Below are 23,065 nucleotides of genomic sequence, written 5' to 3' on the forward strand. Positions count from 1 at the left end.
AATGCACAAGGTTTTCAGTATTGGAATGGGGATTGGTACTTACAGGTAGTAGGAGGTAGAAATAGCAAGGGGGAGACAAGAGATTTGGCTATAGGCTGTGAAATCACCTCATCCAGAGAGTGCTGTTTAGGAATGGAGAAGGGAGGGCTGTTGGGGAGGCCCAGTTCCAAGAAGACTGCTTCCTGGAAAGACAGGAATATCCCCTGGCAAGGGCCAGGCTATTGCTGTTCATGGTTTGGCGACTCCTACAGTCTGTCCCAGGCTGCTGGAAGTTGGCTCAGGGGGAGCTGGGAACAGACCTGGACCTCTCATAAGCCTGCTAGGGCCCTCAGCTGTGTGGCTAAGATGAGAAGACCACCATTGAGGAGAACACTGGAGCCAAGACATTTGTTTGAATGTTTACTAAGCAGCCAGAAGGTGACATATTCTGTCCTCCAGTCCTAGCCCTTAGCATAGAGGTCTGGGGGTTGGGAGGAGTACCTACAGACCAAAAACAAAGGAGATCTAAGGGCTTGGCAAGTAGCCCACTCCTATCCCTGGTCTAGCTGCCCCAAAATTAAAGGAGGTCCGCAACCAACAAGTCACTCCTTTCCAGATTAGATGAGGCTAGCTGTCCTTTGGATATCCCAGAAAGAGGTGGTGGCAACAGCGGCATGAGGGATCCCTCTATAACGCCACATGGGGGGATCATCTGCACTGGATTAGAAGTCCATTTCAAATTGTGCGTCATCTGGAGAAAGAAAAAGCAGGGCTGGTTGGTGGCCTGGGGGTCTGTAGGCCTATGGCCAGTGTGGAAACCCCTCTTGGAATTGAACCCCACTCTACTTCACAGAGGCATCTCAACTCAAAGGATGAGGCATTTCCTAATTTTAGATACTGCTTTCCTTACCGGGTATCTCTTCCTCTGTCTCCTTCTGCAACTCCAGTTTGGAGGGTAGGACTGTTGGAGGAGTAGTGACCCCGGGAATCTGAGGGAGGCAGCAGGGGGGTGTCCGGGCAATGGGTGAGTTCTTGCACTCCAGCAGGAACTTTCGGTCGTAGATGATCCTGGTGCCTGTTAAGGGGTAGGGGCTGAGGTTAAGAGTCAGGAACTTGGGCTCAAAGGTGATTAGGATCCCAGGCATCAGCCTTTTGAGGACTGTGTTGGGGGGTGTAAGACTGTGTCACATTTCCCAGTGTGTAGACTGACTAGGATCTCTACTGACGAGGCTTCATGGCACTGAAAGACTACCAGGCCTAACCAAGATGTGTCTAAGCATCATAAAGCAACTGGGCATTCCAGTTAGTCCACCAGGGACTTAGGTTTGGGAGAGTTTCAGGTCTTAGTTCTTAAAAGGAGCACCAAACTTTGAGCTCAGGGTCTGCTACTCTTAAGCTTTGACATTTTCTTGGTTTGGTTTACAAGGTGGGATATAGTTGCCCTATAGCTGTGAACGGGGCGCTCATCTCCTGCAAAGAGAAGCTGTGTTCTTCCAGATACTTGCTTTCCTCATGAAAAACGGGAACATACTGTTCTTACTCTGACCACTCCCAAGTCCTTAAAGTCTCAGCCTTCTAGCTCAAGGGAAATCAGCCAGCATAGCTGACCTCAAAGGGAACTACCCAGTTCTTGCCCCTCCCCTTTACCTCTCATGGCAGGAATTGCTGGGTAGGGAACCCAGCCGCTCGAGTTCTCAGGCTGCTGACTCAACCAGCAGCAGGGGAACCCTGGACTTTTTTATCTATCACAGCTAAAAGACAGAGCCAGCTGCATATACCTGAACCCCTGCCCCCAACAGCTCTAACCAAGATTTGGTGCTTCCTGCTCAGGCCACCTTCTACTGGGACCTAGGCGCCTACTCCCAGGAAGCAAATTTGCTAAAGGTAGGAGCATAAGGAAGACCCCCAGAAACAAGGCCAGAGAGAGGAATCTACTCACTGTCACCGAAGATGGGCTCAAGGCACTGTTACAGCACTTTCAGGTTATAGGGAACTAAGTTTCGGTTCCAAAACCCTCCCCCAAACCTACAACAGAGGGGCCTGCGGGCAAAGACAAATCTACAGCCCACGCCTACCCACCCCCGCCCGCAACAGCACGCACGCGCTGGTTTGCCAGCACTCTGCGGACTCCGACCCGGCCCGCTGACCTCCCGGGGTAGTGGCGTATAGCGTGCCCCCCGGCGTAGTGCTGTAGCAGTCGGGCAGCCGTTCCCGGCCCCCCGGAATGGGGCAGCTCGTGGACGTGGACATAGCAGACAGGAGGTGCAGGAAGGCAACCGGGCTGGTGCTGTGGCGCGGAATGCTGCTGAGTCTGAAGCGGACTTGGTTGACCACGTGCGGCCGCAGCAACAACACTACAACGACGTCACGCCCGGGGCGGGCCACTCGCTGTCACTCAACCCGACGGCGCCGCCTACTCGCTAGAGAGCAACCAGACTCCTTAAAGGTGGGGGAGAGTCTAAGACTCTGCACATGCCTTCAGATCCACCTGGTGCAACACTTGCCAGCTTTCCTCTGAATACTGCAACAGTTTAGCAGTTTACTGCTTACACCCGGGCTCCTGGGGAGTACAGCTGGCTTATTCCTCTCAAAAGTTTTGGAGAGTAAAGCACTATTAATAGCCATATTTTACAATGAGGCAAATAAGCCCAGGCAGGAAAATCTGTTTCAAAGTAACAAATGTTGGAGGGGTCCTAAGTGTATCTCACTTCAGAACCTGGTCCCTTCAACACAGCTGGGTACTGGCCACTAGAAACAATCAATTGAGGCTGTGGGCTTAGCTAAGTGGTAGAGTGATTGATTAGCATGCGATACCCTTGGTTTGATTCCCAGCACAGGAAATACAAGATTGCTATATGGTGTGAAAATGCCTTAATGACCTTGACCACGGCAAGGGACTTTCTTTCTTCAGGGAGCTTTCTGAAGAAGTTGTACCTGGGCTAAAGGATGAGTGGGCCCTGAGGGACAGGGGGAGGCTGCAGTTTGGGAAATCAAGAGGGGAGGCCTGGACTTTTATCTATCACAGCTAACTGAGGATAGGTAGGGGATCTGGTCATTTAGCTCTGTGGAAGGGAAGGTCAGAGGGAGTGTCTAACCTTTTATCTGGCCTTTTATATCACTATACCTACATAAAATATATTTTATGTAGGTATAGTGATATAATAGGCCAGAGAGAGGTGGTGGGAGAGTTAAGTACTAAGTCTAGTGTCTATATTATAGACTCTAAAAATTTTAACTTCAATCCAGTTGTCCGGTTTGGCTTCCCCAAAATCAGCACTGTCCTTATTCCCCCCCCCCAAAATTAAGTATAGCACCTGACCACATGCACATACTGGTATTACCTCAGCAATTTCCCTTAGCTTTAATTCTGTTCCTCATTAACAAAAAAAAAAAAAAAAATTTATATATATATATATATATATATATATATATATATATATATATATATAATCAGTGCTTCTTAAACTTTAACGTGCATATAAATCACCTGCAGACCTTAATGAGAACTCTGATATACAAGGTCCTGGTGAGATTCTGGATTTTAAATACATTCCCAGGTAATACAGGTGCTGCAGATTCTCAGAATCATATTTCAGACAGCAAGGATATGTATGCTTAATTGTTCCAAACAGTTTTGAAGAAAGCATCTTACAAAGTGGTGCACACCTAAATGATGTATATTAACTGTGATGGAGAGTAAGGCTTGAGAACAAATTATAGAGTCATCTGATAAGTCATCTTTTAAGCAAGGTGATGAAGTAGTCTGTTCAGGGAGGCATGGGGTAGAGGACCATGAGATTGAAGGTGGGAAGCCCAACAGTGAAAGCAGGTGCGCAAAAGGGCTATAGGGATAAAGATAAATATATAAGACTCAGATACAAAGAGGAGAAAGAACAAGGTGATTGATTAAGGGTGAGGTGAAGGAAATGGAGATAAGCCAGGATACTTCCCTATCTTCTGGTTTGACAGCCTTGGTAGCTAGAATGCTAGTATAATAGGGAAAACAAGACAAGGAGCATTGGGGAATGAAAAGTGTGTTTGGAATGCCCAGGTAAAGCACAACATGAAGCTAAATATATTGGTCTGAAGTTCACAGGGAGAACTCAGGCTAGTGCTTCATATTTGAGTGGAATGAAATCCAAGAGTATGGAAGGAGATAACCTTGGGAGAAGATTCAGTGTAAGACAAGCCCTAAGCACATCAAGATTTATTTAAGGAAGAAGGATTCACCAAAACAGAAAGAGCAGTCAGAAACAGATCTGGGAGAAGTTTTCAAGAAGGATCCACGTCTAAAAAATCTCTACTACAAAATAGCAGCAGTAGATATCACTACTATTTGCACTACTGCACGAAGCTAACTTTTTGGAGACACTAGGTGGAATGAGTTTGGAGAACTAGAAAATAGGTTGTTGGCTTTAGAGAGAAAGCCAGATTTATTATCCATGCAACCTGGATAAGGAACAAGAGTTTAAATCAGAGAGTTAATACTCACTAGATATGGAAGTTTAAAAAATACCTATGCCCAGGCCCCACTCCAGGGACTACATTAAACATATGAGGAAATACCAGGTCTCCACCACTAGGCAAACTGGCTGAAGTCACACCAATACCATCAAGATGAACTTTCCTAGCATATGTGAAGAACTGCATTAGATCACCAGCACTGTGCAAAGATAAATAAAGGATAAGATAGGTATGCAATAGATGATTTGATTTATGACCTTGTTTTCCAAATTAGGTCTTGAAGCCTCGGCTAATTCCCTTTTTATTGGAGGTGATCTTAACACATTCAAAGAGTTTTAAACTTAAAATCACATTTTTCTCACTCCTTTTCTATAGGAAAGAGTGAAGGTGAAGGAACTAGCCTGTTGGAAAATGACAAATCACTAAAGGTGAATTAAAAGTGCAGCGTTATCAGAGCCCTTCACCCCAGTACAGGGTCCACTGGGAAGACGTCACAACCAGCCATACTTCTCGGTAGAAATTCTTCTTGGTAGTCAGAGAACAAGATGTTCAATATTGTTTTCCTACAGGCTTGTTTGCCTCTTCCTGGGTTTACAATGTGGTCCAAAGGTCTTCTACAGTGGGATACAATCATGTATACCAAATACTCCTCTCTGCTTGGCATGAAACTATCATATGACCAGCTTTTCTTCTACAACCTAACTCTAACTAAGATGGTCCCCCCTGTGCCCTAGTTTTGAGATCAGCAGGAGTATTTGGCCAGAATCTACACAAAAAGATGGAAACTGAAGTTCCAAGTCCTAAAATTTCTTACCTCTGGTTAGGAGAGGGCACCATTGGCTGTCCAACTCTCTTCTTTGGTCTGGTTAGATGAGGTGATGGGATTTCCCCCGTGAGAGCAGGGACTGAAGAAAGCAGACTGGCCTATAAAAGGGCAAGTCAGCACACTGTAGCCACAATAGATTTAAGGGGTCTTACAACATCAATAATTTTATTGATGGTGGAATTTTGTTAATACTGAATACTATTTGAAATAGTGTGTCTGGAAACCTTAATGATATATTTTATTCCTTGAAAGAGCTGTTACTCTCATGCAGTTTGACCTGTATTTTAGCAGGATGTTTCTTAATGACTTGAAGGATTACTATGGATGTGCAAGGTTTTCTTCTACCTTCACTAAAATCTCCAAAATCAATACTCATCCCCAGAATAGCAGGCTTTTTTCCCCTACCTCAGAACCAAACCTCAGTACTATAAACATTTTAATGGTTTCCAGTATTTGCAGACCGTATAATCTCATTCATAAGAAAAAGGAGAAAATTTATGTTAGAACTAGAGGACTCTTTTGAGTTTCATTTAAGTTTAGTTTCATTTTCAGATGATGCAAGCGAAGCCCAGATAGGTGAAATGACATGCCTAAAGTCATAGTGCTTCAAGTGGCAGAAATGAAAATAGAATTTAGGCTTCTGACTCTTGTTCCACCATACCCATACTGCTTTCCCCCATATCCCTTGTATATTTTGAAAGTAATCAAGTTCTTACCTGAGCTAGGTTTTATCCAATGTTCAGGTTGGTAAATAGCAGTAAAGGAATGCCAGGAAGAGGCAGGCAGAGGAAGAAGAGATTATAGCAGGCAAAATGGGGTTGGGAGTTGGCTACCAGGATCCAAATAGAAAGAAAGGAAGGCAGGGCTGATAAAAGAGTAGTAGTTCCTAAGGAACTACATTCACTGTACAACTCCTGTTTCTTCCTAATTCTCCCAGGGTTTTCTCCCTCCTTTTCTCTTTATGGGTTCTAATTCCCAAATAGAGATAACATTTCTCCTTTTGTTGTTTTCTAGGTGCAGACTTAAGAGTTCTTCCAGACAATTCAAATATATTATAGATAGTTACAATAGAACCAAACTCACCTTTTTGTCCCACTGAATAATTTACTTAATATTATCTCTCACTAGCATATATTTCATCAAGAGTAGTTTCATGGGCTGGGGTTGTAAATCAGTGGCAGAGCGCTTGCCTAGCATGTTTGAGGCACTGGGTTCGATTCTCAGCACCACATAAAAAAATAATAAATATATTGTGTCCATTACAACCAAAAATATTTAAGAAAACATTGTTTTAGGTGATTAATTTTGTTATTGATAAGTGGAAAGTGCAAGATATGTAGGTGATCCAAGGGATCTCCCCCCTCCTCCAGGATCAGGGGCCTCCTGATAATATCTGATGTGATTATCAACTACTACAAAAGCAGTAACTATGATACAAGTGATAACTTTCAAAATTCATTAAAAAAGAAGTAAGGGTTGGGGTTGGGGCTCAGTGGTACAGCATTTGCCTAGCATGTGTGAGCCACTGGGTTCTATTCTTAGCACCACATATAAATAAATGAATAAAACAAAATGTCTGTTGACAACTAATACACACACACACACACAGAGAAAGAAATAACTTTAGTAATCATTCTCTTACATACGATGAAATGGAAGACAAAAGAACAGGTTATGTCTAACACGGAACAAACATGGTATATCTGACCTGGTGCTGGCTTTAGGACCTAGGCAGTGATTAAGAATTCCTATTATGAGAGTAGAAAGGTGCTGCTTGTATAGTTTGCCCCTAGTTACTCCTTTTTTTTTTTTTTGTGCATTCTCTCTTGCTTTCTCTATCCACCCCAAACATTTTCTTATTTTCTTTTTTATAATGCTTATACATTATTCAACTACATTAAAACACAAACAGATTGATGACTATACTTTTCAGTGAGATCATTTTTCCTTCTCTATTGCATCAGATTCTTGGCATAACTTCTGGTTTGCCCAACCCATTCCAGTGTTTCTGTGTTTAGTTTGTTAAACATACTGACTTTTCATACTTGGGTCTATGGAACTAAGCTCAGAACAAGTCACATATTTATAAACATTACTTAGTTGATTCAACAATACAACAAAGTAACAGGAGTTGTCGCAACCCAAATAAAATTAAAACACCCATGACCAATTACATCTTTTAGATTAAAAAAAGTCAGGAAGCACAAAAGGAACCTGAAGTTGATGATTTGGGTGTGATTTGTTCGTTGTTAACTGATTTAAATCCAAAAAGTTCCTATTTACATACTCATGATCTATAAAAAAGAGTGAAACTTTATCAGTGGCCTATGTGCTAAAGTCAGACAAGATACAGTGCCAGGGTTTGAACTTTCTCACATGTAAAATGATGTGGAAGACAACAAGGGAACAGGAATATTAAACACAATAAACAGATAACAAGTCTTAACAGTGCTTTTTCAAGGGAGTGTAAAATGTGAGAAACATGGTACATAATATTAACAATCTGGTTCAGTATGATTGTGGATTGGGCAGTACCTCCATGACCACTGAAAGGATCACACCCCACTTCTAAACACTGTTCATCTTTTTATTGAATATTCTGGTAAATATTTCACATTAATACAGGCTACATTTAGTAGAGCCATTATATGACAAGAAATTTACTCAACTTTTTCCTTTCCAGTATGTAAACAATTATACATGTATTTACCACCCTAAAAGGTTGAAACATGTAATCATCTAATTCTCTTCTGCATACAAGTAGCATTCGGTATGTTTAGCCAAAAGCACTAAGTTCATCTGATCTTAAGTTGAAAATGGCTAAACTAACCAGAGAACATAATCAGGTGGATAGGAAATCAATTTGTTCTTATACAATGGGAAATCAAATTTCCATTGCTAAAGCCTCAGAGAAAATTTCTTAGTTAGGCACATTTAAAAAAGAAAAAAAAAAAAAAGTTCCCCAGGGTTCTTCCAAGGTCATAGATTTCTCAAACAAGGCTAAAGAGTAAAGACCTTCTAACTTAGTTGACATATTTGAGATGCATGTTTCCAATATGAGGTGCCCACGTGCCAGGCCAAATCTGAAAAGGGGGAGGAAAAATTGGAATTTCTAATTAGGAATCTTTAGACATTTATAAAACGAATATAAAAATGCAATGGCAATTCACTGTTTTTGCCTAGGAAGAATACACATACATGAAATAAAATGTTTGGTTGCATCATCTTGATATTGAAAAAACTTAATTCAGGTCAAGGTGGTCAGTCATGTCTTTTGGTTCAGAACTTGTATTATGCACAGAATTGAGTGACATGACAAATCTGAAAAATGAAAGAGCATTAAGCCCATTTTACCTGTTGGGCATCAGTGCATTCAGTTGAATTTTGGATAACTTTTATCATAGGGTTCCAAGCAGGATCTGGGTTGTGAAGCCCATTAAACAATGGACCTCCAGGAACATCAGCAAGCTGAGGATGAGAGGGTATTATGGTGCCTCCATACATGGAAATTGGTAGACCCTAAAACAGCAGGAAAAAAAAAGGTTCACTTGCAAAATGATTACACATAATGATTCTATACCACCAGTTTAGACCTTTCTAATTTCCCTTCAGGAAACACCAGAGGATTCTGTAAGCAGAGTGTGGTACAGTACTGACAAACCAAAAAGTGTTTATCTGCATCTGCAACATTTTTCAATAAGAAATAAAAAACTAAATATCATCAGGAAATTTCCTGTATTATGTTTGAAAACATAATACCCTACACTTTCTCCTATCTTAGTTTCATGAATAGTGTACTAAGAAGAAAAGGGTAAAGCTATGTGAATGTTTACAGAAATAATTTGGCTTTATAGCAGCCAGAAAGCTATCAGAGCAAACAAGAAAGCATTGAAGATCACAGCCAGCTTTTCAAAGATATGGAGGCCTCCCTCAAAGTCGTGGTAGAACATAAAAACAGAAAAACTCAAACACCTAAGGTGTAGACATTATGACCCACTACTGAAACTGAACAAAAGAACTGGCAGGGATGCAAACAAAGGGAGATTTATTTCAATACACACTACTCCTTAACATGTAACTACATTGACTGGCAAAGTACCAAACAAATTACAATGATGTTTATCAACTCACTTTAGAAAAATCCACAAAACCGCTTGCCATAGGCTGGTGAAAAATGTTAGAGGGGGCTACCATTCCAGAATCATCTCTCTCCATTGGTTGGTGCTGGGAGAATGTGCTTGGGTCTGATAATTGTTGATGCATTGGATGGTTCCCTATCACAGACTGCGACCAACCTGATAAGCCTTCTGGAAAGAAGAATTGAAAAGAGGGTTTGATATTTATTTGCATAAAACAATAAAATATTATCACTTTATTCTTTCTTCAATACCAAAATAAATTACTCTCAAGAGTTTAGGGAACATTCATCACTGTCTTGCAAGCCAACAAACAAACAAACAAAAAAAAAACAAGTTCCCAGAATACCAGAAGAAGTCCTCTGAGTACCCCAAACATCTTATACTCTCTGAAATACCTGAAATAATTATCCCATCCTATCCTGGAAAGCTTAAGCAGGAAAGTAAGCATGCTTTGAATATTTATTTTTTTTATTATTATTTTTTTTTAAATATATTTTTAGTTGTAGTTAGACACAATACCTTCATTTTTATTTATTTTTATGTGGTGCTGAGGGTTGAATCCAGGGTCTTGCACATGCTAGGTGAGTGCCCTACCACTGAGCCACAACCTCAGCCCTGAATCTTTATTTTTGATCAAATATATATGTCACCCAACTAACATTCCAGACTTTGAAACTAGACTGAATTCCTTAAAGGTACAAACACCCAACCCTGTTTGTAAGCACAGGAACTAAGTTCTTTTATTTTTAAAGGAACTGAGTTTTAATGACAAACTTACACAACTTACTTGAGCTATCCCTGCAGAGAAAGAAAGAAAGATACCTGACACAGCATTGACACCAAATGACCAGATTCCACTGTGTCCAACAGGAGCGACAAAACTGGTTCCCACAGGAGCTTGAGCAACAGACCCTCCTTGCCGTATTCGAGCCAGTCTCTCTGTTCCAATCGGGGGAGGTATCTTTCGATCTTGACTGGCACTGCCTCCTTTTGGTTGGCCCATTGTTGGTGGGGCAGAAGTGGCTGAAAGAGGTGAAGATGATCCCGAAGAAACAGATGGAATAGGAGAGTCACCTGGTGGCAAAATATTTCTCTATTGTTTTATTACACATAAAAACTATAGAAATATGAGAAACCTTGTTGGAAAGATCTATTCCACAACATAGGTCTGTAAAGAAAAATTTCATTTTATGAGATCATTCAAATGAGAATAGATAATTTCAAAACATTATCCTGGACTTTTTTTTGCCTGTAATAAAAGTAAACAAATAGCCTAAAAAAATTTCCTAGTTGAATTAAACAAGGGTAGGAAGGAAAAAGTACTCATTTATTCTAGTTCTAAATAAAACAGTTATTTTTAAAATTAACTCAAATATGACAATGTTTGTACAGTATCTAAATTATTATCTGAAAAACATTTCCTTACTTTTAGTTCTTTCTCTTTTTCCCTTTCAATAGCCCTTTTACCCTTTCAATTGCCCTTTTATTCCATAAGAAAGAAAGGTCAAATGTTAGCAAAACACTGTAGTAAACTGATTGGCAGTTTTCTTTCTTAATTGGGCTCAGGTACTTTGGTTAGTTTTCCTTGTCAAAAAGGCCAATGTTAATTACTTCACAATTCTCACTAAAGAAAGGAAATCAAATACTGTTAAATTCTAAATACATAATCTGTTCTAAATATTGAAATAAGCAATTCAGAACAAAGGAATACTTATAATGGGCAATGATACATCCATAAAAATGTAAAAATGAATGAGAAATCATAAATAATCATAAATGAGATATCATATCAAGTTGACCATATGCATAAATCAGTTTCAAGATTTGAGAAATTATTTTTTAATCGTTTTGTTATCTCTTTTTCCATTCAATACTGGGATTGAGCACAGGGCTGCTCTATTGCTGAGCTGCACTCCCAACCCTTTTTATTTTTTAAATTTATTTTTGTGGTATTTGGAATTGAATCCAGGGACACACTACCATGAGCTAACAACCAGCCTTTTTTATTTTTTGAGACAGGGTCTTGTTAAATTGTCTAGGCTGATCCTGAATTCAAGATTCTCCTGAGTAGCTGGGATTATACGCATGGACCACTGTACCTGGCTTTGTATTACCTCTTCTTGAATAACAATAGATAGCTTGACCCTTCTCAAGTTTTGAATCCTATAAAATGCCTGTCAATTTTTTGATGTGACTACAATACAAACTTTGGGTATCTGCATACTGTTTATTTTACTAAATTTATAACATAATATTTCCTGAAATAAATGGCTTAATAACTTAATTAAGACTCTTTGGAAAGAGTTCCTCCATGATTCCTACATGAGTTTGAGGTGCTTGTCCATGGATGGGGTGAAAAATGTTGTCTGTTGAAACTAGGAGTCCCAACAGGAGCTGGCCCTTGCAGGAAAACCCTTGTTCCTGGTATGCCGGAAAAACTTGTCAGAGGAGCAGAGGAGGAAGATGGGGAGCTGCCTGATGGGTCAATGGATGGTAACCCTGAAATAAAACAGGTACGAGATATCCAATTAGCTAAGGCTTTAAAATGTGAAGTCCAAGGTTACTTAATTTTTTAAAGAAGAAAGCATGTGGTTTATTTTTGTAGATCACAGCAAAAAGAATCCACTTATGTGATACTATACGGCCAAACCTAAATTTTCTTACCATCAGAAGAAAATCATCTAACATATAAATATAGAAAATGAACACAATGTTTAAGAATGGAAGTCATCTAAACTAATGTTCTGGATAAATCTTAAAGCTTTTATTAATATCTGCATTCTCTCTTGTGGAAAACCTGAAAGCAACAGCTTTTAAAAAAATTATAGTTATTTCCTATAGAAAATGAATAACAAAACCTACCAATTTTCCTTCCTCACAAGGAGGAAAAGCATACCACTAACCTAAGGGTAATTCTGGTATTCTATTAAACAACATCAATAATTGTAAACTATACCAAAGTTTCTATCTACTTTGGATAAATTTGAACTTAGCAGCCTTCGTAAATTCCACTGATTGCGGAATTTATTAGGAAAAAGGGAAAAAGATCTAAGAAAGGATTACAGGTATTCACTGTAGGAAAATGAAAATTTGTCAAAACTTCTCTCAGGAAAGTCTGATTTTCAAACAATTTAATTCCCTATCATTAAAAAAACAATGTTTAGATGTAATTCACATATCATATAATTCACCCATTTAAAGTATAAAATTCAATTGATTTTAGTATAGCAATTCACAGGGCTGTACAGCCATCTCCATAATCAATTTTAGAATATTTCTGTATCCCTTAAAGGAAACTCCATACCCATTACCTATCACCAGATCCTCTCATTCCCCACTTCTTTTTTGTTTAGTTTTTTTGTTGTTGTTGTGGCAGTTTTGGGGATTGAACCCAAGGCTACTCTACCACTGAGCTATATCCCTAGTCCTTTTCATCTTGAGACAGGGTCTTACTAAATTGCCCAGGCTGATCTTGAACATGCAATCCCCCTGTTTCAGGATCCTATGCCTCTAGGATTACAGGTGTATAAATTATAGTTATTTCTTTTTGATGAACCCTGAAACTTTTTTTTTACCAAAAAGAGCTGCTCCATCCTACATTCCTGCCAGCAGCCATCATGATTTTAATTTCTTCACACCCTTTCCCATCTTCTTAAAGTATTACTACTTCTTACTAAGAGGGTAAACCAATGGAAGAAGACCATGAATAAAAGCAACCCATACAGGCTGTTAAGAATTGAGGTCAAGTAGGGCATGGTGGTGCACACCTGGAATCCCAGTAACTCAGGTGGCTGAGGCAAGAGTATCACAAATTGGAGGTTAGCCTCAGCAACTTAGCAAGACCCTGTCTAAATTTTAAATAGGGCTGGGAATATAGTTCAGTGGTGCCCCTGGATTGAATCCTTAGTACTAAAAACAAACAAACAAAGAACAAAGAATTTGAGGTCAAGCTTATTAATCCTGGGCCCCAGAAGGAGGGTCAAAGATGATTACTTCCTTTATTTATTTAAAAATATTTTTAGTTGTACATGGACACAACACCTTTATCTATCTATGTATCTATCTACCTATCTATGTGGCGCTGAGGATCAAACCCAGTGCCTCACACATGCTAGGCAAGTGCTCTACTTCTGAGCAACAACACCAGTCCTATTTATTTATTTTTTGAGAAGGGGGTTTCACTATGCTGTCCCAGGCTCACCTCATACTCCTAATCCTCCCACCTCAGTCTCCTATGTATCTAGGATTACAGGTGTGCACCACCATGCCAAGTTTAAAAATACTATTTTCTATCACAACTCGAGCACTGACAATGAGCAATTTTTTTCAACCTGTGGCTTTTGAAGATCTTTACTAGTTTCCCAAAATAAACAGTTACAACTGATGTCTATTTATAGAAAAAAAAAAAAAGGAGATGATAGATGGTCTTGGGGAGACTTATGTGTTTCTGCTTCAAAGACAAGAAATAATTACTTGAGGGGATGTGGGGTTGGAAAGATAATAGAATGAATCAGACATTATTACCCTTTAAACATATGTAACTGTATGACTGATGGGATTTTACATTATGTACAAACAGAAGAATGAGAAATTATACTCCATTATATATGATGTATCAAAGTGCATTTGTACTGTCATATATAATTTATTAAAACAAATAAAATAACATTAAGGGAAAAAAAAGAAATAAAATAGAAACAACTGTTTTCCTGAAAAGACAAGTAAATGAAGCATATCTGAAATGAAAGTTAAGGCTATGCCATATCCATAACTCACAAATTTTTAAAAAATACTTTTTTAGGTGTTGATGGACCTTTATTTTATTTATTTATATGTGGTGCTTAGACTCGAACTCAGTGCCTCACACCTGTTAGGCACGTGCTATACCACTGAGCTACAACCCCAGCCCCATAACTCACAATTCTAAACAACATAGATTAGTAGTTTAGCAAAAAGGTAACATTCATGTTAGGGTAGTTGGAAGAGTACTAAGTGAAAATAGTGTTCCTTATCCCAATCTGGGTCAGCTACCATTTTTAATTTGTTTTTCTATACAGCATAGATTAGATTAAATTTGGCTCTTAAACTTCAAAAAATAGATTTTGTTATTCCAAACATCGCCAAGCCAACAATGGATTCAAATCTATCTGCATCTTTCTTACAATGTTAATAAACTGTTTCTTTTAAAAATATAAGAGCCCATAAATGACTAGATGGATCTCTTCAAATAGTTGCATCTAATATAAATAATATATAGTACCATTAAATAATATAAATTGTAGGCTGGTATCTAAACACTTTTGTAACTCTAATTTTTAAAATCTAATACAATCACTGTGATTTTTAAAGTCTACACATCTGGAATCCTTGATGTATACCATGAATCATTTTTATTTACATAATCTGACACCAATTCTAAGAAAATAAGCTGATACAAGGTATTACCTCCTACTCTGATTGAAAGATCTAGCTTATTATATGTGATTTACCTATAGCTACTTTTTTGTCCATTTACTCAGATCTCTACTCTTTATTACACAAGGTCATGCAATATTACGTACAAAAATGCTTTATTATTATCTTGGAATAAGAGGTTAGGCTCTAAGAGCCTGCAACTTAAGCTCTAGGAATACTTAACAATAACTTACCAACTGGACTAGTAGAAACTCGCTGGGAAGGTGGTCTGAAGCCAGGTGCCTTGGAGTTGTCAGGGTGCACATTTTCCAAGTGTCCAAGTACAGAGTTACCCAGGAATGCTGACTGAACAGTGAAAGAGGCATCTGTAGCAACTCGTGAGGACAGAGGACCATCTCCCCAACCCTGGTTAGGTGGTACCTGACTGCTGTCAAAAAGGCTACTGAAGTGATTAAAAAGTGTAGCTGGGCCAAATGTAGGTTGCAAAGATTTGTTTGCTGAACTTATGTGCATCTGAGAACCATTCATAATGTTCACAGTTGAAGAAAGTTGCACTGCAGCTGGTGGGCCTTGAGGTGTTGTTAAAGGAACTGGATTTGTAACAAAAATAGACTGGGGATCCTGGTGTATGGCTGCATTTGGTACCACTGAGTAAAAAGAACCTCTGGGCTGTGTTCGATGAGAAACTCGAGGTGCTGGTACAGCTAACTGAGGTAAATTACTGGTATCCTGATTATCAGCAGCAACCAATCTGGGTGATGCCAAAGTCAAAGGAGGAGGTTCTGTGTTAGAGGCAAAAGGCATTGACATAGGACTTATATCAGACACATTGGATGGTTTTGCCTCCTCCTGTGTGTTATTGGAGGGAGGAGTGGGACTACTAGATGGGTGAGTTTCTGCAGCTCCTGGGGTATTGCTGGCAGAGCTACTGCAACTATTTGCAGTTGGCGATGGGGTACATAGGTTTGTCATGGGTTGGTCTGGTATGGACATTTTTTCTTTGGGAGGTGGCATGGCAGAGAAAGACTCCATCTTTTGTGAAGAAAGCTGTGCTTGAGGAGTAGTTGCAGGCAGAAATGTAGTGGGAACTTGCCCACTTGTGATAGGTGCAGAAGAGACAGAAGGTAGGGAACTACAAGTGCTTGTCACAGAAGAAATCACTGTTGCTGGAGGACTTGTTTTAGGCACACAGGCAAACAACTGCTTTCTGACTGATGAAGGAGTTCGGGTATTAGTCACACATAGTTGCTGACTGGCAGCAACTACAGAAGAGACAGTGATAGGACAACTGGCAGTAGCTAGTCCAGGAGACTCTGATGGTAAAACAGTCCCATTCTGGTTTGGTAGACGGGTTGTATTGTTATGCTTTGGAGAGCTATTTGTATTGCCAGGATTCACAGGTCTCACTGGAAATGGTCCCCAAGTGTTAGGAGAAGGTGAGAAGGTTCCTCCAAACTGGGCCATAGGTAGGCGAGGATGCCGAATCTGTTGCATAGTTTGAGCAGCCAGCAGGGCAAAATGAGGGTGGGGATAAGCTAAAGGAAGAGAAACTGGGAAAGAAGAACGTACATTTGTTGGTACGTTCTTATTAAGTTTATTAGTGGGCTGGAACGTAGATAATGTTGTTGCCTGTGAAGTTACAAGAGTTGGAGCACCCAAGGGAAATGCATTTTTGCTGGAAGCTGCTGTGGTGCCTACTCCAGATGAGAAGTTTGCATGAATGGATTTGGTGCTGGTAGGGGTTCTGATGTGATTTTTAGGAATTAAGTCTTCCAGTTCCTTAGCGGGATCTTGTATAAGTGCATTGATAAGCTGAACTGCATATCTTGTTGATTCTGTACCACCCCTGGGGAAAAAACAAAAAAAAAAACAAGACCAAAAGCATTAAAAAACAAACAAACAAACGAAACACATGTATTCTTAACCATCAAATAAAATCCTTAATTGTATTATACCTAACAAAAGCTTGCTTTTTATAAAATTATACCCAGAAGTAGTAATATAAATTCTTCACAATTACCTTATTGTTATCATTCTCTCGCCATTCTTATCTTTTTGTTTATCCACATCGATGTGGGCACCAGTAACATCTTGTATTGCAGTGATGTTGCATCCTCCTCTTCCCATTATTCTGGACACCACTGAGGCTGGAACGGACAACTTCTTTGACCTATAAAATGAGGACTATTCATGAGCTTATGAAATTAGATGTCTTTATTAAAAAAAGATGTCTCAGCAATAAGTTGATGGACATTTATAGAATATTTCTTAAATCTAAAAATATATTATTGTAATTTTTTATCTTAGAAATGGATCTCTCATCATATTGAATTTAATTTAGGCAAGTTAAAACTTACATTGCCATTTTTAACTCACTCAATCCAAGCATTCAAATCTGCTCAAAATATCTCATATCAACTAAACTGCAAGTACCATGTATTGACTCTATCTAAAATAAAATAATGCATACTGTGTTGTTAAATTCCATACTGAATAATGTTAGCTTAATCATTTTAAATCAAAATCAACAACTCATATATACATCAATAAAAAATAAAAGTCTTACGTTTAATCTACATAAAGAGCAAATCACAGGTTATCCAAAAGAGTCAACATTTGGGATAAGCTAAAGGAAGAGAAACTTTATATATATATATATATATATAAATACAAAACACAAATTTATGTATTGCTTCTGATTGTGCTTGAGTGTATTCTGGATTTAGTATGGCACTATAGTTTACAATAATGGTCACATTCAAATTATTCATTAATTAACTAGGTAACTATCTGGCATGGAAAGGAGAACCTATATGATTTATGAGAGTTAAAAAGATGAGACTAATACTACTTACCTTCGCACAACTTCTTTCCACCCTTCTTCTCTTTTTTGACCCCTTTTAGGACTAGTGAGATTCAGCTTTATGTTTGGAGAGCTTAATGGCAATGACACTGACTTATAAGTTGTTGACAAGGAATTAGAATTTGCTTCACCTTCAAGTCTGAAGAGAGAAATATCAGGTTCAACAAAAGATAAGTGTTAAGGTAGAAACTCAAGAGATTACCCCTTTATAGACAAAGTTATGCTGAAATATTTGAATTTAAGTCTGGCACATCAAATAACCAAGTCAGAAAAATAGAAACGACCAAAGAATCATCATCTATTTTAATATAAAAATGGATTCAGAAGTCAAAAGTTAGACCAAATTCAATAAAAATGACAGCTAAATAAAATCAAGGCATGCTAATATTATCAACTTCAAACTATAAATCTTAGCAAGCTCTTTGCCACTGAGCCACAACTCCGGCCCCTGTTTTATAATCTTAACTAGCACATGATTAAGAGGACACAGGTAAATTTTAGTTTTGGATATTAAAGACAAGTTAATATGGTAGATTTAAATTGTTTAACACAACTTGGATAACATACTTTGAATTCTTGTGCCAAGTCTGAAAAAGGAAAGATGAATGTAGAGTTAGCAAATCTGAAAAATTTACCGTGTTTGAGTTTTGGAAGCAGTAGTAATTATCTTCTCTTCTTGGGAATTGAGGAGCAGTGACGGGTACCTCCTATCACTACTGGAGTTCACATCCATAGTGAAATTTAACTCTTGGCTTTTACCACCACTACTACTTTCACTGTTGCAGTCTGTACTGTCCAAGTTATCTGAATCACTATTCCCACCTGCACCACCACCTCTAGGTTCTCCATTTATTTTATTTTTATCTGCCTTTTGTTGTGCTAAAGATATATGTTGTTCTGGCAGAATTAAATGTGCTGTGGTAGGGGTCTCTTTGGTTTTATTCTTCTTATTTTTCCGATTGGTACTGGGAGTTGTGACCACGTTGGCCCTTTTTTTCCCAAACACATTTGTGAATGTTGCAGATGTTGCAGAAATTCCAATTGTGGTGGTGGTGGTTGCACTAGGAGGTTCTATGGGAACTTCTTGCTCCACTGAAATTATAAAAAAAGGATAAAAATCACACTGAGTCACAGATCTGAAAACAAATTGTGACAAAATATACAAAATAATTCAGTCTTTTAGGTCATATTTTCTTTCCACCAGTGTTCACTAATAAATAAAGAAATATTTGCTGCCATTAGAATATATAATATTATAATTGGATGTCTAGGTTGGTATAGAAAATATATACCCCATTAACATAATTAAGATATGATGTGTTAATCTCATGAACTAATCAAGACTACATAGTTTGAATTTAGGACATTTTTTAGATATTATTTTAGAAATAGAATTCAAGTAAAGCAAAATAATTTGTCTATTACAACCACAGCCATATAGCATCATAAACAACTCTGAGAATAATGAACTTCAGTTATACTGACATGCTTGCCCTTTATAGTTTCAAGCCTAAATCTTAGCTAATAGAATTTATTCAGGAACTCTCTCTCTTTCTAATTTTTAATCAGGTAAGTCAGAGGTAGAGAAGAACCTGAAGAAAAGCTGTTAAATCTCTTATTTTATTTCTTTTAATATGCACCCAATATTTTACAAGGTGACTTAAATCACAACTGAACTTCTTCACGTTATGTGCTTGCTTTCTCTCTTCTGTTTCTCTATAATTTACAATGTAAAACATTAAAATTATTTACTATAAAAGTCAATTATCAAATTCAGATTAATTTAATAAAAAATTTAACTAACATTGACTAGAAGCAAAAGATACTCATAATGAGTAATAAGAAAATTTTTTACTAATTCAAATCAGTCATTTCTTACCATCTTCATCGTTCTCCTCTTCATCCTCATCTTCTGCTAGTTCTGAATTCTCCTTAGGTTTGTTTTCCTCATCTTCTTCCTGTTTCCTTTTCTGCTCCTCTTTTTTCTTTTTTCTCTTCTCTTTTCTTTTCTCTCTTTTAGCTGCAAGAGCCTGTTTTCTGCTCTCTTCTCTTGACTACAAATAAAGCCAATTTATCATTTTAACATTAATGTGATAATTTAAAGAATGAAGTGGCATTTTTGTTCATGATACACAGGCTTTCCATGGATGTGTTTCAAAATATTTATAAATGCAAAAGAAAAAAATAAATGGCAACATCAAAATTGAAAACTTTTGTGCTTCAAAAGAACCATCAAGAAACTAAAAGGGCTGGGTGCGGTAGTACACACCTGTAATACCAGGGGCTTTTGGGAGGCTGAGGCAGGAGGATAGAGAGATCAAAGCCAGCCTAAGCAACTTAGTAAGGCTCTAAGGAACTAAGTGAGACACTGTCTCTAAATAAAACATAAAAAAGGGCTGAAGGATATGGTAAAGTGCCCCTGGGTTCAATCCCTGGTGCCAAAAGAAAAAAAAAAAAAAAAAAAAAAAAAAAAAAAAAAAAAACGGGTAAAAGGACAACCCACAAAATGGGGAAAAAAAATTTTTTTTCAAACTATTCTTATATGTAAGGTACACAAATTGAAAATATATGATGACATCTTATAGCCCTCTAACAAAAGAGAATCCAATTAAGAAACAGACTATTAAAACATCAAATTCTCACCATATTAGGTTTTGCAAACATCTATTTTTAACACATATATCTTATATACTTTTTAATATATATTACCCCCCCCCCCCGAAAAGAGCACAGTTAACAAACAGGTTGCCTAAGAACATAATGAAAGTCTGAAGTAGAAAATACATTATTACCCCTATTTCTATGGAAATTATGCAAAAAAAAAAAAAAAAAACCAAAAAACTCATATAAGAATATGTACATGAAGTCCAGTTCTTTTTGTGATAATTAAGAAAAGCATTTCCCTTAAAACCATAATTTAGCATTCTGAGGCACAAATTGACTATTCTTTGAAATTTTTATTCATCTCAATCATGGGTAGGCAAAATATTGACTATGACAAATCCAGTCTGCTGCCTGTTTTTATGTGGTATGAAAGGAAAGATTGGTTTTTACATTTTTAAATAGTTGAAAATCTTAACATTTCATGTGAAAATAATACAAAATTCAAACTTCAGTGCCCACAGTAGAAATTCTATTGGAATACAGCAACACTCATTTTTAAAAAAAAATTTAGTTGTTGATGGACCTATATTTTTTATTTCTTTATATGTGATAATCAAAATCAGTGCCTGACACATGTTAGGCAAGTACTCTAACTGAGCCACACCCCAGCTCCACCACACTCATTTACTTACCAATTGTTTATGGCTAGTTTCATGCTACAGTAGCAAAGTTGAGTTTTTATTACAGAAATCTTATGTACATTCTAAAATATTTACTATTTGGCATTTTATAGAAAAAGTTCACCAACCTCCGGTGTAAAAAAAAAAGGGGGGGGGTTTGCAGACAAAATGAAGAGATTGTATATTCAGCTAAAGGTGATTTCATCACTTTTTTGGCATAAGAGCAATCTGACTACGTAGGGAATTGCTACTATATCCCTGGATAGTTACCTAAAAAGAAAAAGTTACAGATATGAATGGAACCTTAGGAGTCATCTAATTTCAAATTGCACTTTATTTGAAAATGAATATATGGTCTGGGGATGTAGCTCAGTGGTAGAGTAGTTGTCTAGCATATTTAAGAACCTATGTTGGACTCCAAGCACGCACGCACATGCAAACACACACACACTTTATATATGTGTGTGTGTGTGTGTGTGTGTGTATATATATATATATATATATATATATATATATATAATTATATATATAAATTATATATACATAAATTTAAAAATGAGTATAAATTATTTTCTATCTGGCTTTAAACTATGTAAGTTTACAAAAATTTATTTAATTTCCTATTGATAAAGATTTTAAGGTTTACACTTTCCCCCCAATAGCAAAATAACATTGAATATCCTTATATATCCATATCTTTGAACATGTATCTATTTACTGTAGCATACTGATTTTGATATGCAGCCATATCAATTTTTACAGCAGTACAATTCACAATAGCTAAACTGTGGAACCAACATAGATGCCCTTCAACAGATGAATGGATAAAGAAACTGGTATATATACACAATGGAATATTACTCAGCATTAAAAGAAAATAAAAATACAAAATTTTCAGGTAAATGAATGGAGTTGGAGAATATCATGCTAAGTAAGGTAAGCCAATTCCAAAAAACCAAAGGCTGAGTGTTTTCTCTGATAAGTGGATGCCATTCCATGATGGTGGTGGTGGTGGGTGGTCATGAAATGAATGGAGGAACTTTGGACTCGGCAAAGGGAAGGGAAGGGAAGGGGCATGGGGTAGGAAAGATGGTGGAATGAGAAGAACTTCATTACCCTAGGTACATGTATGATTGTACCTAGGGTAATGAAGTTACCAGAGAAGTGAAAAGTTGTGTTCCATTTGTGTACAATGAATTGAAGTGCATTCTGCTGTCATGTATAACTAATTAGGATGAAAAAAAAAGAAAAGAAAAGAAAAGAAAAAACTTAGGCCACTCTTTTATTATGCAATTCTTTACTAACGAAGTTGAACAATCTTCATCTATTTAGTGCACATTTGTATTTCTTTTTCTGTAAATTACCTATTCATGCAATCATCTTTTTTTCTCTCTCTTTTTTTGTTGTGGTATGGGAATTAAACCCAGGAGTGACCCCATGTGCAAATATGATTATATTACCTATGTAACTCTACATCATGTACAAACAGACTAATTAGAAGTTATACTCCATTTATGTATGATTGTCAAATGTATTCTACTGTCATACATAAATAATAATAATAATAAAACAACCTAGGAGTGTTCTATACTGAGTTACATCCCCAGCCCTCTTCATATTTTTGTTTGAGACAGGGTCTTGTTAAATTGCCAAGGCTGGCCTGGAACTTGTGATCCTCTTCCTCAGCCTCCTGAGTATCTGAGATTACAGGTATTCATCACCATAGCTTTTTTTTTTTTAAGAACTGGTATAAAAATTTTAGCCTCTTTCAAAATGATACTTTTTCAGCAACAAAATATCTTCATGATCAGCTATGTCCTGTATTCCTAGAACAATGCTACACAATTCGTGATATTCTTTTATTACAACTTCTAGAATCAATATCAACATCCTTATTTTTCAAACAAGCTGACTGGGTCTCTGAATGGCAATCTTTCTTTTTAATGTTTTTACTTTGTACCCACATCCTAGGATCCTAGACACTTACTCTTTAATAAGGAATCTAATAAACTTACATCCAAAATCTTATAATGAACAAATGATTTCCAACTGTTTTCTAAATTTCTTCTCAAATTAATGTTAAAGTCACTTAGAT

General features: G+C 37.5%; 2 protein-coding genes across 4 annotated transcripts in view; both read right to left on the reverse strand.

Annotated features, from left to right (window-relative positions):
* Positions 1 to 386: 386 nt before the first annotated feature.
* Eif4ebp3 (eukaryotic translation initiation factor 4E binding protein 3) lies at positions 387 to 3,084 on the reverse strand. The gene is made up of 3 exons (XM_076856868.1): positions 2,127 to 3,084; positions 890 to 1,054; positions 387 to 730 (listed from the first exon to the last, which is right to left on the reverse strand). Exons 1-3 carry the CDS (start codon positions 2,227 to 2,229, stop codon positions 702 to 704), a joined length of 297 nt encoding a protein of 98 aa, XP_076712983.1. The 5' UTR covers positions 2,230 to 3,084; the 3' UTR covers positions 387 to 701.
* Positions 3,085 to 7,835: 4,751 nt separating this feature from the next.
* Positions 7,836 to 23,065, reverse strand: part of Ankhd1 (ankyrin repeat and KH domain containing 1) — a 138,295-nt gene continuing 123,065 nt past the window's right edge. For 2 of the 3 annotated variants that reach the window (XM_076856858.1, XM_076856861.1), the window contains 10 exons: positions 19,566 to 19,740; positions 18,322 to 18,778; positions 17,679 to 17,825; positions 16,844 to 16,993; positions 15,057 to 16,669; positions 11,731 to 11,907; positions 10,231 to 10,482; positions 9,401 to 9,576; positions 8,624 to 8,788; positions 7,836 to 8,352 (listed from right to left, as the gene is read on the reverse strand). In XM_076856858.1, the coding sequence (XP_076712973.1) occupies positions 8,293 to 8,352; positions 8,624 to 8,788; positions 9,401 to 9,576; positions 10,231 to 10,482; positions 11,731 to 11,907; positions 15,057 to 16,669; positions 16,844 to 16,993; positions 17,679 to 17,825; positions 18,322 to 18,778; positions 19,566 to 19,740 (3,372 nt within the window). In that variant the 3' untranslated portion in view covers positions 7,836 to 8,292. The remainder of the gene's footprint in view (positions 8,353 to 8,623; positions 8,789 to 9,400; positions 9,577 to 10,230; positions 10,483 to 11,730; positions 11,908 to 15,056; positions 16,670 to 16,843; positions 16,994 to 17,678; positions 17,826 to 18,321; positions 18,779 to 19,565; positions 19,741 to 23,065) is intronic. The other variant, XM_076856860.1, reaches the window with a different exon arrangement.

Source organism: Callospermophilus lateralis, chromosome 5 (assembly GCF_048772815.1).
Source record: "Callospermophilus lateralis isolate mCalLat2 chromosome 5, mCalLat2.hap1, whole genome shotgun sequence".
NCBI lineage: Eukaryota > Metazoa > Chordata > Mammalia > Rodentia > Sciuridae > Callospermophilus > Callospermophilus lateralis.